The following is a 13,969-nucleotide window of genomic DNA, read 5'->3' as shown; positions in this document are numbered from 1 at the left end:
AGCAAGAACAAGCATCATAGATTTAGTTCAAATAATCTGAAAAATTTAAATACTATGCAACTTAATACAATGTGATACAATTTAATACATCAAGCACAATCAAGATTTACAAGTAGCTTAACATTACAGAAAAAAGATCAGCATCTCGATTGGGTTAAGGTCTGGACTCTGACTTGGCCATTCTAAACCACAAATTTTCTTCTCTTAAATCATTCTGTTATTGATTTACTCTTGCGTTTCAGATTGTTGCTTTGTTGCATCATCCAAGTTCTATTAAGCTTTAGGTGACGGATCGCTACCTTGACATTCTCCTGTAAGAGGTCTTGATACAATTTTGAATTCATTGTTCCCTCAACGATTGCAAGCTGTCCAGGCCCTGAGGCAGCAAAGCAGCCCCAAATCATGATGCTCCTTCCACCATGCCTTACAGTTGGGATGAGGTTTTGGTATGCAGTGCCCTCTTTCCTCCAAACATAACAGTATGCATTTCTGCCAAAATGTCTAACTTTTGTCTTATCTATCCACAGGATATTGTCCCAGGAATACTGTGGAACACCCTGGTGGTCTTTTGTAAACGTGAGATGTGCAGCAATTTTTCTTTTGGAGAGCATTGGTTTCCTCCGTGCTGTCCTTTCACAAACACCTCCTCCACAATCTCCATCAGCATAAGCGAACCACAAGGATATGTGCTTAGACCCCTGCTCCACTCACTTTAACACCGATGACTATGTGGCTAAGTACAGCACCAACACCATATAAAAGTTTGATGATGACACCACTGTTGTGGGCTGTATCAAAGGTGGTGATGAATCAGCATAGAGGAGGGAGACTGAAAATTTGGCCAAGTGGTGTAATAACAACAACCTCTCATTCCATGTCAGCAAGACCAAGGAACTGATTATAGACTTCAGGAGAGGGAAACCAGAGGTCCATGAGCCAGTAATCATTGAAGGATCAGAGGTGGAAAGGGTCAGTAACTTTAAATTCCTAGATGTCACCAACTCAGAGAATCTGTCCTGGACCCATCACATAATTGCAAAGAAAATACGACAGCACCTCTACTTCCTCAGGGGCCTGCGGTGATATGGCATACAATCAAGAGCCCTTGGCAAACATCTATAGATGTGAGGTGGAAAGTGTGCTGACCGGCTGCATTACAGCCTCGTATGGGAACGCCAATGCCCATGAGTGGAAAATCCTACAAAAGGTAGTGGATTCACCCCAGTACATCATGGGTAAAACCCTACCAACCACTGAACATATTGATATGAAATTTGGCCGAGAAAAGCAGTATCCATCATCAAAGATTCTCACACCGAGGCCATGCTCTTTTCTCTTTACTGCCATCAGGTACAAGTGCCTCAGGACTCTCGCCACCAGGTTCAAGAACAGTTACTACTCCTCAACCATCAGGGTCTTGAACAAAAGGGGATTACTACACTCATTCTACTTCTGGTGTTCATTCAATCGATGGTTGAAGGACTCCATCTTATTATTTCATGCTCATTATTTATTGCTATTTATTTATATTTGCATTTACACAATTTGTTGTCCATTGATCCTGTTTACAGTTACTGTTCTATAGATTCTATAGATCTGCTAGTATGCCCAAATCTAAGAGTTGGAGGGTTGTATGTGATGACACATATGTACTCTAATAATAAATATTACTTTGAACACCATTCTTGTTCAGTATTTTTCTTATAGTGGACACATTAATGGAGACTTCAGGAAGTTCTAGGTATTTCTCTAGGTCTTTTAGTGTTAACCTTGGGTTCTTTTTCAACTCCTTCAGCATTGCATGTTGTACTCTTGGTATGGCCTTTGCAGGACGCCCACTCCTAGGGAGAATAGCAACAGCACTGAACTTCCTCCATTTGTAGACAATTGCTATTACTGTGGGCTGGTGAACACTCAGATCTTTAGAAATGCTTTTGTAGCCTTTTCCAGCTTCGTGCATCTCTACAATTCTTCTTTCAAGGTCCTCCGAAAGTTGTTTTGATCAAGGAATGGTGCACATAAACAGATTTTTCTTGAGAAGAGCAGGCTCTGTGGCTCCTCTCCAATCTCATCTCATTGATTGGAATACCCAACTCCAAATAGCTTTTGTCAAAGGTATTACCCCAGAGGTTCACTTTTTTAAGCTAGACTGTGATTGTTCAAATTGTATACTCAGTATTCATGTGAAGTAGTACAATTGTCTGTGTGTTATTAGTTTAGGCAGATTGTGTTTGTCTTTTATTTCAACTTGGATGAAGATCAGACCACATTTCCTGCGTAGATAATGCAGTATTTAATCACAAAGGGTTCACAAACCTTTTCTTACAACTGTATGTCACTATTGTTTACTTATTTTTGGAGAAATTATTTTACATTTGTGACCAATTGGTGTAAGTTTCTGTTTTCTCCTATTAAAATAACTTTTTATTGGGCATAACTACTGGATTGCTGAGAGTCCACACCCCAATCCATCTCAAGCTCGGGCTGATGCACATTGTCAGTTGTATAAACACAAGAAAATCTGCAGATGCTGGAAATCCAAGCAACATACACAAAATGCTGGAGGAACTCAGCATGCCAGACAGCATCCATTGAAAAGAGTAAACAATCACAAAATGTTAGAGGCATGTCATATCTGACTTCTCATCCTTTTTCCAATACTGATGAAGGGTCTCGGCTCAAAACTGCAACTGTTTACTCTTTTTCATAGATGCTGCCTGGCCTGCTGTGTTCCTCCAGCATTTTGTGTGTTGCACAGTCACTGCTGACTCTTGTTAAGACAGAGCTCATGTCAAAGTAATAAGAAAGGCAAGCATAATAATACATTGACAAATTAATACATTCCAAACTTACTTGCTTTCTCTTTAAGTAATGCCACTTGCTGTTTAAGGTATTCAATGACCTGGTCTGCCTCTACAGCCCTCTGCTCCAATCGATTTAATAGAGCACGATCACCAGACATCCTTACCAATTGACGAATCAGAAACCTGAGAAAGAAGAAGAATCTCAGTGCTCACAAAGATGTCTATGCACAATATTGAAAGTTTCCAGTTCGGAAATGAGTTGTACAAGAACTAGATGTTCCATCAGAGATTTTTCATTCTTTCACAGCACAGATAATGTCGAACAGAATGAAAATTTTGCATCATAATTCTTTTTTCACATAATCTGCTAATATCATTTAAGGTTTCAAAATTTAGTACCAATTTCTTAAGCCAGTTATTCTTTGATGTTTCTGAATTTTTTTGCATTTAGGAGTTTATCATAAAATAAGATGTTGCAGCTTCTTAGAAGACTATTCATTTTTCAGGTCACAAGCATTGCTGGTCAGGTTAGCATTTAGTGCTTGTTTCTAATAGATGATGTTTGTGAGCCATCTTCTTGCCCACTGCAATCCTTCTGATGAAAATTCAGTGCTGTTGGGGAGCATCTCCCAGGATTTTGACTGAGCAATAGTGAAGTAATTGTGACATACAGCACTTCCAAACCAATTTAGAGTGCAATGTAGAGAAAATGCAGGCAATGGTGTTCCCATACATCTAACACTCTGCTCTTCTTGGTTTAGCAGTTTTGTGTCACACAAGCCCAGGCACACATTAAAGTGGCCTCTGTTTGACATATCACAGATTTTCCAGAATTCCAACTATATCAATGCAAGAAATCAGCAACTTCAGGACAGAAAAACATGGGACAAAAATCATCGAAAAGATGGGGTTAAAACATCAGTATATTGTATGGTCAGAAAAGAAAATATTAACTTTCATTTTACATGGAAGATACTGTCTTCTCATAACTGGAATTACTTGATTTTGATTTGAGTAGTATCTTTACCTAAAGCAGAGCGACAATTTAGGATTTGGTTTAAAAAGTGTTTCAAGTAAATAATGAAAATTACCAACAGGAAGTTAATCCAAACTTGTCAAGTGTTAAAATTAAGGCTTCTGGATTTTGTAATTATACATATATAAGTTTTCATCAGTTTTAAATTATTCTTCTCATGCTGCTCATCTGCTAAGCAATAATTTTAACGATAGTGTCAGGTGGGAGGTCTGATTAATTCTGTACAACACCTGGCGTTAATCAGTACAAACGCTAGTCCACGATTTAGGCAAGAGTCAGGAAAAACATGAGACATGAGGAAATAAGTGTATAAATCAAATGCAGAACCAATGAGGAGGAAGGGATGGGTAGGAAAGAATGAAGCAAAGCAAAACGCAAATAGAAATGCAGAAACCATTCAGGTGGAAAGTCATGAACAAATGTTAATTTCTCTTCTACTAACTGCTGAATGCTAAGCAAGTTTTTCCAGCAATTTCCATTTTTCTTTAGGATTTTCAACTAGCTAAGAATTGGATCAAAAGCTATAAAGATGTAGTGTGCTGGTACTGCAGGACATTAGCTTCACTGTTTTCACCATAACTCCTAATGTGGCATCTAAAGTCAGAAGGTATCATGGACTGAAACAGCTGATTTTAACTATTTAAAAGAAAAATAACAACAATGTTAAGCAAATAATTCAATAGCAAAGAAAATCAAGTTAATACTTTTTAAAAATGCTATTGTGAGCAAGGGTCATTTGAATAATTTATAAAAATGTACCAATATACCAGCTATATGCAGATTACAGTTAAAGTTGCATTCAGGCAGATTTAACCGATTAATTTCATTATTAAAAAGAATATACAACAGAACAGAATTGGAAAGAGTTGAGAAGATTCACTTTAATAACATGCCAAATTTTAGTCTGATTTTAAGAAAGTCAGTTTTCCTTTATTAACTGCTAATGAAAATGGCTATTTGAATTCAGAAAAAAAATCCTTCTACATTTGCCAATTTTACACTAACAAAAAATGATGACAATTATAGTGCAAACGTGGAGCTTAAAGACTTGTCTTAATTCTAAATTACAACGTATATTCAAAATGCCTACACACAGCTTTTGTTATCCCAGCTGTAGCAGGGAGAGCTTTAGACACTGGGGGAAGAAGACATTTAAAATTTTAAATGGACATCCCATCAGTAGACATTTTGAAATGCACTTTACACCTGGTTATTATTTAGTGACTAGAGGATACATCAATGATACTTCATTCCACACTGCATCATTTGTGCTGCTATTACAAATCAACAGGACACTAGGTTCATGAACATCTACTTCCCTGCAACCATTTGGTTCCTGAACCAATCAGCACAACCCTAATCACTAGTTTAGAAAGACTGCAACCAATCTGCACTAAATTTGACCTTTTTTGTTGTAAACGCATTGTCTTATAAAGATTGTGTATAATTTTTGTTTAATTTATGTTTTCCTTTGAATGCTGCTCATATGCTATTTGCCTGTGATGCTGTAAGTTGTGAATACATGTACTTGCGAATATGGCAATAAACACAACTGAGTACTATACAAGTACAAATTAACTAATGAAAAAATATTACCAGAGTCACAAGGGACAAATTTTTAAAAGTTAACTTTTGCAAATTAGATACAATTCTGTGATCACTCTCTGCATCTGGGAAACACCCTCTTCTTCAATTTCAAGCCCAGTATCTGAATTAGGTTGAACGAACAACACCTTATATTCCGTCTGGGTAGCCTCCAAACTGATGGTATGAACATTGATTTCTCGAACTTCTGGCAATGACCCTCCCTTGACATTTCCCACCTACTTTTTGTTCTCTCACTTTATCTCATCGCCCACCCAGTACCTCCCTCCTTTTCTTTCTTCCATGGCCTTCTGTCCTCTTTCAGACTCTCCCTCTCTAGCCCTGTATCTCTTTCACCAATCAGCTTCCCAGCACTTTACTTCATTCCTCTCCACTTCAGATTTCACCTATCGCCTTGTGTTTGTCTCTCAACTCCCCCCACCTTTTAAATATATTACTTAGCTTTTTTTCTCCAGTCCTTCTGAAGGGTCTCCGCCCAAAACATCAACATTTTCCATAGATTCTGCCTGGCCTGCTGAGTTCCTCCAGCATTGTGTGTGTTGCTCAGTATCTGAAATTTGATTTCATATTCAAAGCTGCTACATATGAAGACTAATACAAATATTAAGATTAGGCTTGTCTGGCACCCCAATATAATAAAGAATTTTGGTTTTGATCAAAGCAACTGAAGACAGAATACAGAACATTACATTATAGCACAGCACAAGACCCTCAGCCCATGATGCTGTGCTGATCTTTCAAATACTCCAAGATCAATCCCACCCTTCTCTCCCGCGTGCATAGCCCTCCATTTCTCGATCATCCATGTGCCTTTCTAATTGTCCCTAAAGAATCTATCACTACCACCACCTCTGGCAGCACATCCCAATGTGTAAAGAATCTATCTCTGACATCCTCCTCCAAACACCTTAAAATTAAGCCCACTCATATTGATTTTCTAACCACCACACTGTATTTCACATTATATGAGGCAAATGCTAACTTCTACATTGTCAGTTTTTTTAATTTTAGGATTATCATTTTGAAGAAGGCAAAACCTTACAAAAATACTTTGCCTTTGAAAAATAAGTAAATAATGAAGTCTGGATGGTGACATTCTGTTGACTCAAATGCCAGGTTCAATTCTCACCTTGATTGGTATCTCTGTGCCCTTTCCATATTTTCCCCATGGCTGCAGGAGTTTCCTCCCACATCCCAAAGACATGCTTTGGTGGGAACCGAACTGAAGAGACCGGGGAAGAGAAGGTGAGCTCACAAATAGAGAAAACTTGTAGACAGTGCGAGAGAGAGGATAGGCAGGTGATACAGAAGGGACGCGCTCAGACCTAAGGCTTGAAATGTGTCTATTTTAATGCAAGGAGTATTGTGAACAAAGCAGATGAGCTTAGAGCATGGATCAGTACTTGGAAATATGATGGGGTGACCATTACAGAGAATTGGATGGCCCAGGGACAGGAATGGTTACTTCAAGTGCCGGGTTTTAGATGTTTCAGAAAGGACAGGGAGGGAGCCTAAAGAGGTGGGGGCGTGGCACTTTTGATCAGAGATAGGGTCACGGCTACAGAAAAGATGGACGCCATAGAGGGATTGTTTACGGAGTCTCTGTGGGTAGAAGTTAGGAACAGGAAGGGGTCAATAACTTTACTGGGTGTTTTTTTATAGGCCACCTAATAGTAACAGGGATATTGAGGAGCACATAGAGAAACAGATCCTGGAAAGGTGTAATAATAAGAGTTGTCATGATGGGAGATTTTAATTTCCCAAATATCGATTGGCATCTCCCTAGAGCAAGGGGTTTAGATGGGGTGGAGTTTGTTAGGTGTGTTCAGGAAGGTTTCTTGACACAGTATGTAGATAAGCCTACAAGAGGAGAGGCTGTACTTGATTTGGTATTGGGAGCTGAACCTGGTCAAGTATCAGATCTCTCAGTGGGAGAGCATTTTGGAGATAGTGATCATAATTCTATATCCTTTACAATAGCATTGGAGAGAGATAGGAACAGACAAGTTAGAAAAGCATTTAATTGGAGTAAGGGGAATTATGAGGCTATCAGGCAGGAAATCGGAGGCTTAAATTGGAAAGAGATGTTCTCAGGGAAAAGTATGGCAGAAATGTGGAAAATATTCAGGGAATATTTGTGTAGAGTTCTGTATAGGCACATTGCAATGAGACAGGGAAGTTATGGTAGGGTACAGGAACCATGGTGTACAAAGGTTGTAGTAAATCTAGTCAAGAAGAAAAGCTTATGAAAGGTTCAGAGAGCTAGGTAATGTTAGAGATCTGGAAGATTATAAGGCTAACAGGAAGGAGCTTAAGAAGGAAATTAGGAGAGCCAGAAGGGACCATGAGAAAGCCTTGGTGGGCAGTATTAAGGAAAACTCCAAGACATTCTTCAAGTATGTGAAGAGCAAGAGGATAAGACATGAAAGAATAAGATCTATCAAGTGTGACAGTGGGAAAGTATGTACGGAACTGGAGGAAATAGCAGAGGTACTTAGTGAATACTGAGGTAAAGTATTCATTACGGAAAAGGGCCTGTATTGTGCTGTAGGTTTTCTATGTTTCTAAGTTGACAGATTCATTGGCTAATTTAAATTATTTAGTGACACGAGTGGAAACAGGTCTTCCAGCCCAACCACACCCATGTGACCAATTAACCTATTAAACTTTACGTCTTTAGAATGTGGAGGAAACCGGAGCGCCTGGAGGAAACCCACATGGTCACGGGGAGAACATATAAATCCTTTCAAGACAGCAGCGGGAATTTAACCTAGGTCACTAGTGTTGTAATAGCGTTATATTAACCACTACACTACCATGCCAACAAGAGGAAGGGTATACTAACTTCCATTCCAGTTTTCTTATTCTATGTTCATACAGATACAGACCAATTCACCTAAGCCAGCAATGAAAGATTTCATGATACTGACAACAGAGGATTTTTTTTTAAAAAAAGGCAACATAGGAAACAAATAATGAGTTATGTGTTGGTGTAATGGGTAATTTCAAATGAGCATCTCATTGTAATTTTTAAACATAACTCTTAGACATGAGTATTTAGCTCCCTGTGAACAAAGGATGGGCTAAATTCCAAAGGTAAAGGGACGGCAGGTCAGTCAGTGGAATTCTGCAGAAGTCATTAGCTCTGGAGGAGGACTTACTTGAGAAAGAGGATATATGGAGACAGTGATGAAGAAAGGTACTCTGAATATTATTAGCAAGTCAAAAATTAGATAAGCGTGGACCTGGGACCCATGATCATGATCAAGAAGGAACTGACTACTTACTTAGAATAATAGATATCTTTGAATATCTATTCAAAAGCAAAAAAAGAAAATTGATGGTGTGCAAGTTACTTTCACTTGAATTGACCACACATGGTGGGTGAACACCAGGTTATTTTAATATAGACTTATGCAATTCCAGAGAGCAATAAATAGTTACAAGTATTTTGTGTTAAAATAAATCTATTATTGAAACATTTGAGTAAATTAACATTTAAAAAAGGACATCTACTAATTCCCTTTAAATGGCCTGATTTGATAGGTTTTGTAGCTGAAAGTGGGAAAGCACAAAAACATTTGAGGAAGTCCACAAACACGTGACAAACTGAAAAGTTATTGCACGAAACTAAGAAATATTTTACAAGAATGGAAATGCTCAATCTTGACATGCATTTATTCTGACATGTAATTTATTTCAGGAAAACTCTGCCTTCCATCAACCCTTGTATTTGAACCTAAAGTTAAACCTATCCAAAACAAAGCATGGTGCAGCAGCAGAAGAAAAACAGCCAGGTTTAAGATAACATTTTAAAAAAAATGCCCGATGACATTACTAATCTGAAGCAGAAATAATGGCATAAATAGCTATTTCTTTTTTCAGATCTTGGCTGATTAGCTGTGCATTCCAGAATTTTCCATTTTATTATATATACATTCTTCTCCATCTTCTAGTGAAAAATCAATTGTGAAGCTGTAATTTTCCCCTTGCTCACTTTCTTTCTGATGTCCAGCTAAATTATTTCATGTTCCTTTGGCAACTTTCTCCACGCTGATTATTCCACTAAATATTTTTATGTTTATATAATATGGAAGAACACTTGTCAATATCTTGTCCAATCTGTCAACCACAGCTGTTTTTAAAATAGGCACGGCAATCAAATCTTCACATAACTGTCAAAAAGTTTTTACAGAATGCATTCACACTAACTGTTAGATGAAGCAAGCAACTCTTTAAAGCTTGCAAATCAGACAGTTATAAGACCATAGGATATAGGAGCAGAATGAGGCCATTTAGCCCATCGAGTCTGCTTCACCGGTCCATCATGGCTGATCTTAGATCTCACTCAACCCCATACACCTGTCTTCTTGCCATATCCTTTGATGCCCTGACTGATCAGGAAATGATCAACTTCTGTCTTAAATATACCCATGGACTTGGTGTGTCTGTGGCAGAGCATACCACAGAGTCACTACTCTCCGGCTAAAAAAAAATTCTTCCTTACTTCTGTTCTAAATGGTTGCCCCTCAATTTGGAGGTCGTGCCCTCTAGTTCTGGATACCTCCACCACAGAAAACATCCTCTCCACATCCACCTTATCTGTTCTTTTCAGCATTCTACAGGTTTCAATGAGCTCTCCCCCCCCCCCCCCCATTCTTCTAAATCCCAGTGAGTACAGGCCCAAAGCTGCCAAACACTCCTATGTTAACCCCTTCATTCTCAGAATCTTCTCCTGGGCTCTCTCCAACAACACATCCTTTCCGAAGTAAGGGGCCTAAAACAGTTGTTATACTCCAAGTGCGGCTTGCCTAGTGTCTTGTAAAGGCTCAGCATTATCTCCTTGCTTTTATATTCTATTCCCCTTGAAATACATGCCAATATTGCATTTGCCTTCTTTACCACAGACTCAACCTGCAAATTAACCTCCTGGGATTCTTGCATGTGGACTCCCAAGTCCCTCTGCACCTCTGATGTTTGAACCTATTCCCCATTTAGATTACAGTCCACACTATTGTTCTTTTTACAAAATGCATTATCATACATTTTCCAACATTGTATTCGATCTGACACTTTTTTTGCCCATTCTTCCTATTTGTCTAATTCCTGCTGCAATCACATTGCTTCCTCAGCACTACTTACCCCTCCACCTATCTTTGTATCATCTGCAAACTTTGCCACAAAGCCATCAATTCCATTATCCAAATCATTGGCAAACAATACTGACTTCTGAGGAACACCACTAGTCACTGGTAGTCAACCCAGAAAAGGTCTCTTTTATTCCCACTTGGTGCCTCCTGCCTGTCAGCCAGTCCTCTATCCATGCCAGTATCCTCTAACGCCATAGGATTTTATCTTGTTAAGCAGCTTTATGTATGTCACCTTATCAAATGCCTTCTGAAAATAGAGCTGTACAGCACAGAAAAGGGACCTTCGGACAACTGGTTCATGTTGACCAAGATACCCATCTAATCTTGTTCTAGCTGGTGTGTTTAAGGAGCCAAATGTAAAGTTAATGCAGTAAAATGCCTTCTTTAAGAAAAATATGGGATACAGTTCTAAGTATTAATGTCATTTTGTGAGACATCATTCACATAGCATCAATTTAAATTACTTCATATACAATAACCTGTATAATCTGGAATGATAGAGTATTATAACACAGACCAATTTGATTGAAGGGTCTTTTTTCCATCTTGTCATGACCGTATCTGCCTGGTAACATCTTCCTAAGTCAGAGCTCAGAGAAGTGCCCACTTCAGAAGTCTAGTGCTATGCATTAGATACTTGTTAGAGATGAGTTGCCAGCATGTCTCTTGCTTAACTTTCTAGCCAAACCCACCTTGAGGGACCTTTCCAAAAGTTTTACTGGTCCATGTAAACCATGTCTACCACTATGCCTTAAATTTTCTTAATTACCACCTCTGAAAACTCAGACTGGTGAGGCATGTTCTCCCCTGCCCAAGACCATGCTGGCTCATCCTAATGAGTCCTTGCCTTTCTATGTGAACATGAATCCTGCCCCTCAGAGTCTTCAACAACTTCTTGACCACTGATGCAAGATTCAGTCCTGCAATTTCCAGACTTATCCATGATGCTGTTTTTGAAGGTTATACTTACTGGTTATTCAAAATCCTTTGGTATATTCTCCTTTTCTCAGATATAGAGAATACTACGGTGGATTTGGAGCGGAAGCACTCCACCACAGACATGTAGTAACCTCTTAAAGTTCTGTCAGGACTTGAGGTTTGCTACTTTTTTTGTAGCAATATGGCCTTTTTAAGTTCAAGGCACATTTATTATCAAAGCATGCATGCAATATACAACCCTGAGATACCCCTTCCCCACAAACAGAAACAAAACAAAAACTATGGAACCCATCCAAAGGGGAAAAAAAAATCAACCACCACCTCCACACACACAAAAGAAACATCGTGCAAGCGACGAGAAAAAACATGAGCAAATAAAAACACAGAATATAAAACACAAAATCGAAAGAGTCCAGGCATATTCAGTTCAGCTCAGTGTTCGTTATTTGCAGGCTGCCCCAATTCAAAGTCACCCAAGATAGCAATGGAAGAAGTAGCGACGAGAAACACAATGTGAACTACAGAGTCCAATCCACAAATCATGTCAATTTTAACTTCTTGTCATTCAGAACTGCAGCAAGGCTGGATGGAACAGACTGCTGAGGAATACTGTTGAGCATGTTGACATCAAGCACAGATTCAGAGTTGATGCAAATATCATATGGGTATGCTATTGTTGGGAATGATGTCCAACTTCGATCCGCTGCCAAAAAAAAACAGAAACTTTTGCTCTTTTCCTTCATTGTTACCCAGTCTGCAAACTTTTAATTCAAAACACATTTTTTAACTGATTTCAAACAAAATTGGAAAGCATGTGTCAGTGTGAAATTACTAATGAATCTGCATTTTGGCTCAGAAGAATTTTAAGTATTGAAAATACTGCAGTGTACAAATCAAGTCCCATTGGTTTACAAAAATGTGCTATTTAGTTGCCTTTTGATGTTATGTTTCTGTTAAAATATTTACATATTCTTCTCTTGCAATCAACTCAATGCATTCATGGAAATCAGAATTTCCAATTAATGCTTTTTCTTCCTTTGCCTTCACCTTGATATAAACACAACCATGAAAGAGAAGAATGAAAATTCTACAGCTCCAGAGACTTTTGTTTTCACTCGTATTCCATACCATCTGATCTGTCTTACCTCATCTTCAAATAGTCTCTTGTCTGACACTTCACCCCTCCAAGCTTACTTTGAAAACTGCAAACCTTCCACCCTTCTCTTCCTCCAATCATGTTATTCTTTACTCAGTAATAACAGTAAGAGCTCAATAACTTAAGCCCCGCTCTAAAGAATTTTATCGACAACCCTGTTTGTGGGCGTTTGCGGTGTCCAAACAGACTGCTATATTTATGTACAACATTTAAAAGGCTGTACCATTGCTAAAAACAAATTTCATTGACAAATTTGACACTACAGTGACATAAACCAGATTCTGATTAGAGGTAATTAATAGTCTGGTTTTTCTGGGGCACCTCAAGGTTTTTGAAATTAATTATACAAAATTTCCTACTGGATCCAAAAAGGACTTCTGATGAAAAGCTGTTGACATGAAGCATTGACTCTTTCTTTCCATTGCCTGACATGTTGAGTACTTTGTTTTTACTGTAAAATTTGTTGCCAGCTCTGACTTTGGTCTGGTATAATCAATATTGCACTGGAAAACTTAAAAAAAGGCATCTATGATGAATAAACATTGTGGAATAACAGTGGTTGAAATAGTTCCATTAAAATGTTAACTTCACGCAAGATACAACTGTACAACAATTTTAAGAGACTGATTAACAGAATAACTTTGCCAACCTTGTTAGCAATAAACTAATGGTCAGCAGAGAACTAGGAAATAGAACAAAGCTGAGGCTGAAATTTAAGCAACAGTTATGAACATCCAAAATTAGTCACCATTTTTTAAGTGAGATTCACTCTATCAAGAATTGGGGCTTACCCTCCGCACGCTCTAAAGTTTCCACAACCTTCCTATAATGAGGTGACTAAAACTCAGCACAATATTCAAAGTGTGGTCTAACCAGGACTTTACAGGGCTGTAACATTACCTCTTGGCTCTTGAGCTCAAATGTTCAAGGGCGGAAGAAATTACCAGAAGTTAGAGAAATCCATTTTCATGCTGTCAGGCTGGAAGCTACCAAGACGAAATATGACATATTGCGCCTTCAACCCGAGAGTGTTGAGTGTTCATCATGGCAGTAGAGGAGGCCATAGACTAAAAAGGGAATGGGAAACGGCACCTTTGTAGTGGACAGAGCAAAGGTGCTTGACGAAGCAGTTGCCCAATTTGCGTTGGGTCTCACCGACGTAGAGAAGGCTGCGCTGAGAGTCCATCACCCTGACAGACTCTAGGTTGGTTCACCTGGAAAGACTGGGGCCCTGAATGGTGGTAAGGGAGGAAATCTAGGGCCAGATGTAGCACTTGTC

The 13,969-nt window shown here is 38.7% G+C and overlaps 1 protein-coding gene across 4 annotated transcripts in view; it reads right to left on the bottom strand.

Annotated features, from left to right (window-relative positions):
- Positions 1-13,969, bottom strand: part of aimp1a (aminoacyl tRNA synthetase complex interacting multifunctional protein 1a) — a 60,588-nt gene that overhangs the window by 38,743 nt on the left and 7,876 nt on the right. For all 4 annotated transcript variants that reach the window (XM_073042495.1, XM_073042494.1, XM_073042497.1 and 1 more), the window contains exon 2: positions 2,854-2,987. In XM_073042495.1, the coding sequence (XP_072898596.1) occupies positions 2,854-2,962 (109 nt within the window). In that variant the 5' untranslated portion in view covers positions 2,963-2,987. The remainder of the gene's footprint in view (positions 1-2,853; positions 2,988-13,969) is intronic.

The sequence above is a fragment of the Hemitrygon akajei genome, chromosome 4 (assembly GCF_048418815.1).
Source record: "Hemitrygon akajei chromosome 4, sHemAka1.3, whole genome shotgun sequence".
Lineage (NCBI taxonomy): Eukaryota > Metazoa > Chordata > Chondrichthyes > Myliobatiformes > Dasyatidae > Hemitrygon > Hemitrygon akajei.
Note: the sequence above shows the minus strand (reverse complement) of the source record. Positions and strands in the feature narration are given on the sequence as shown.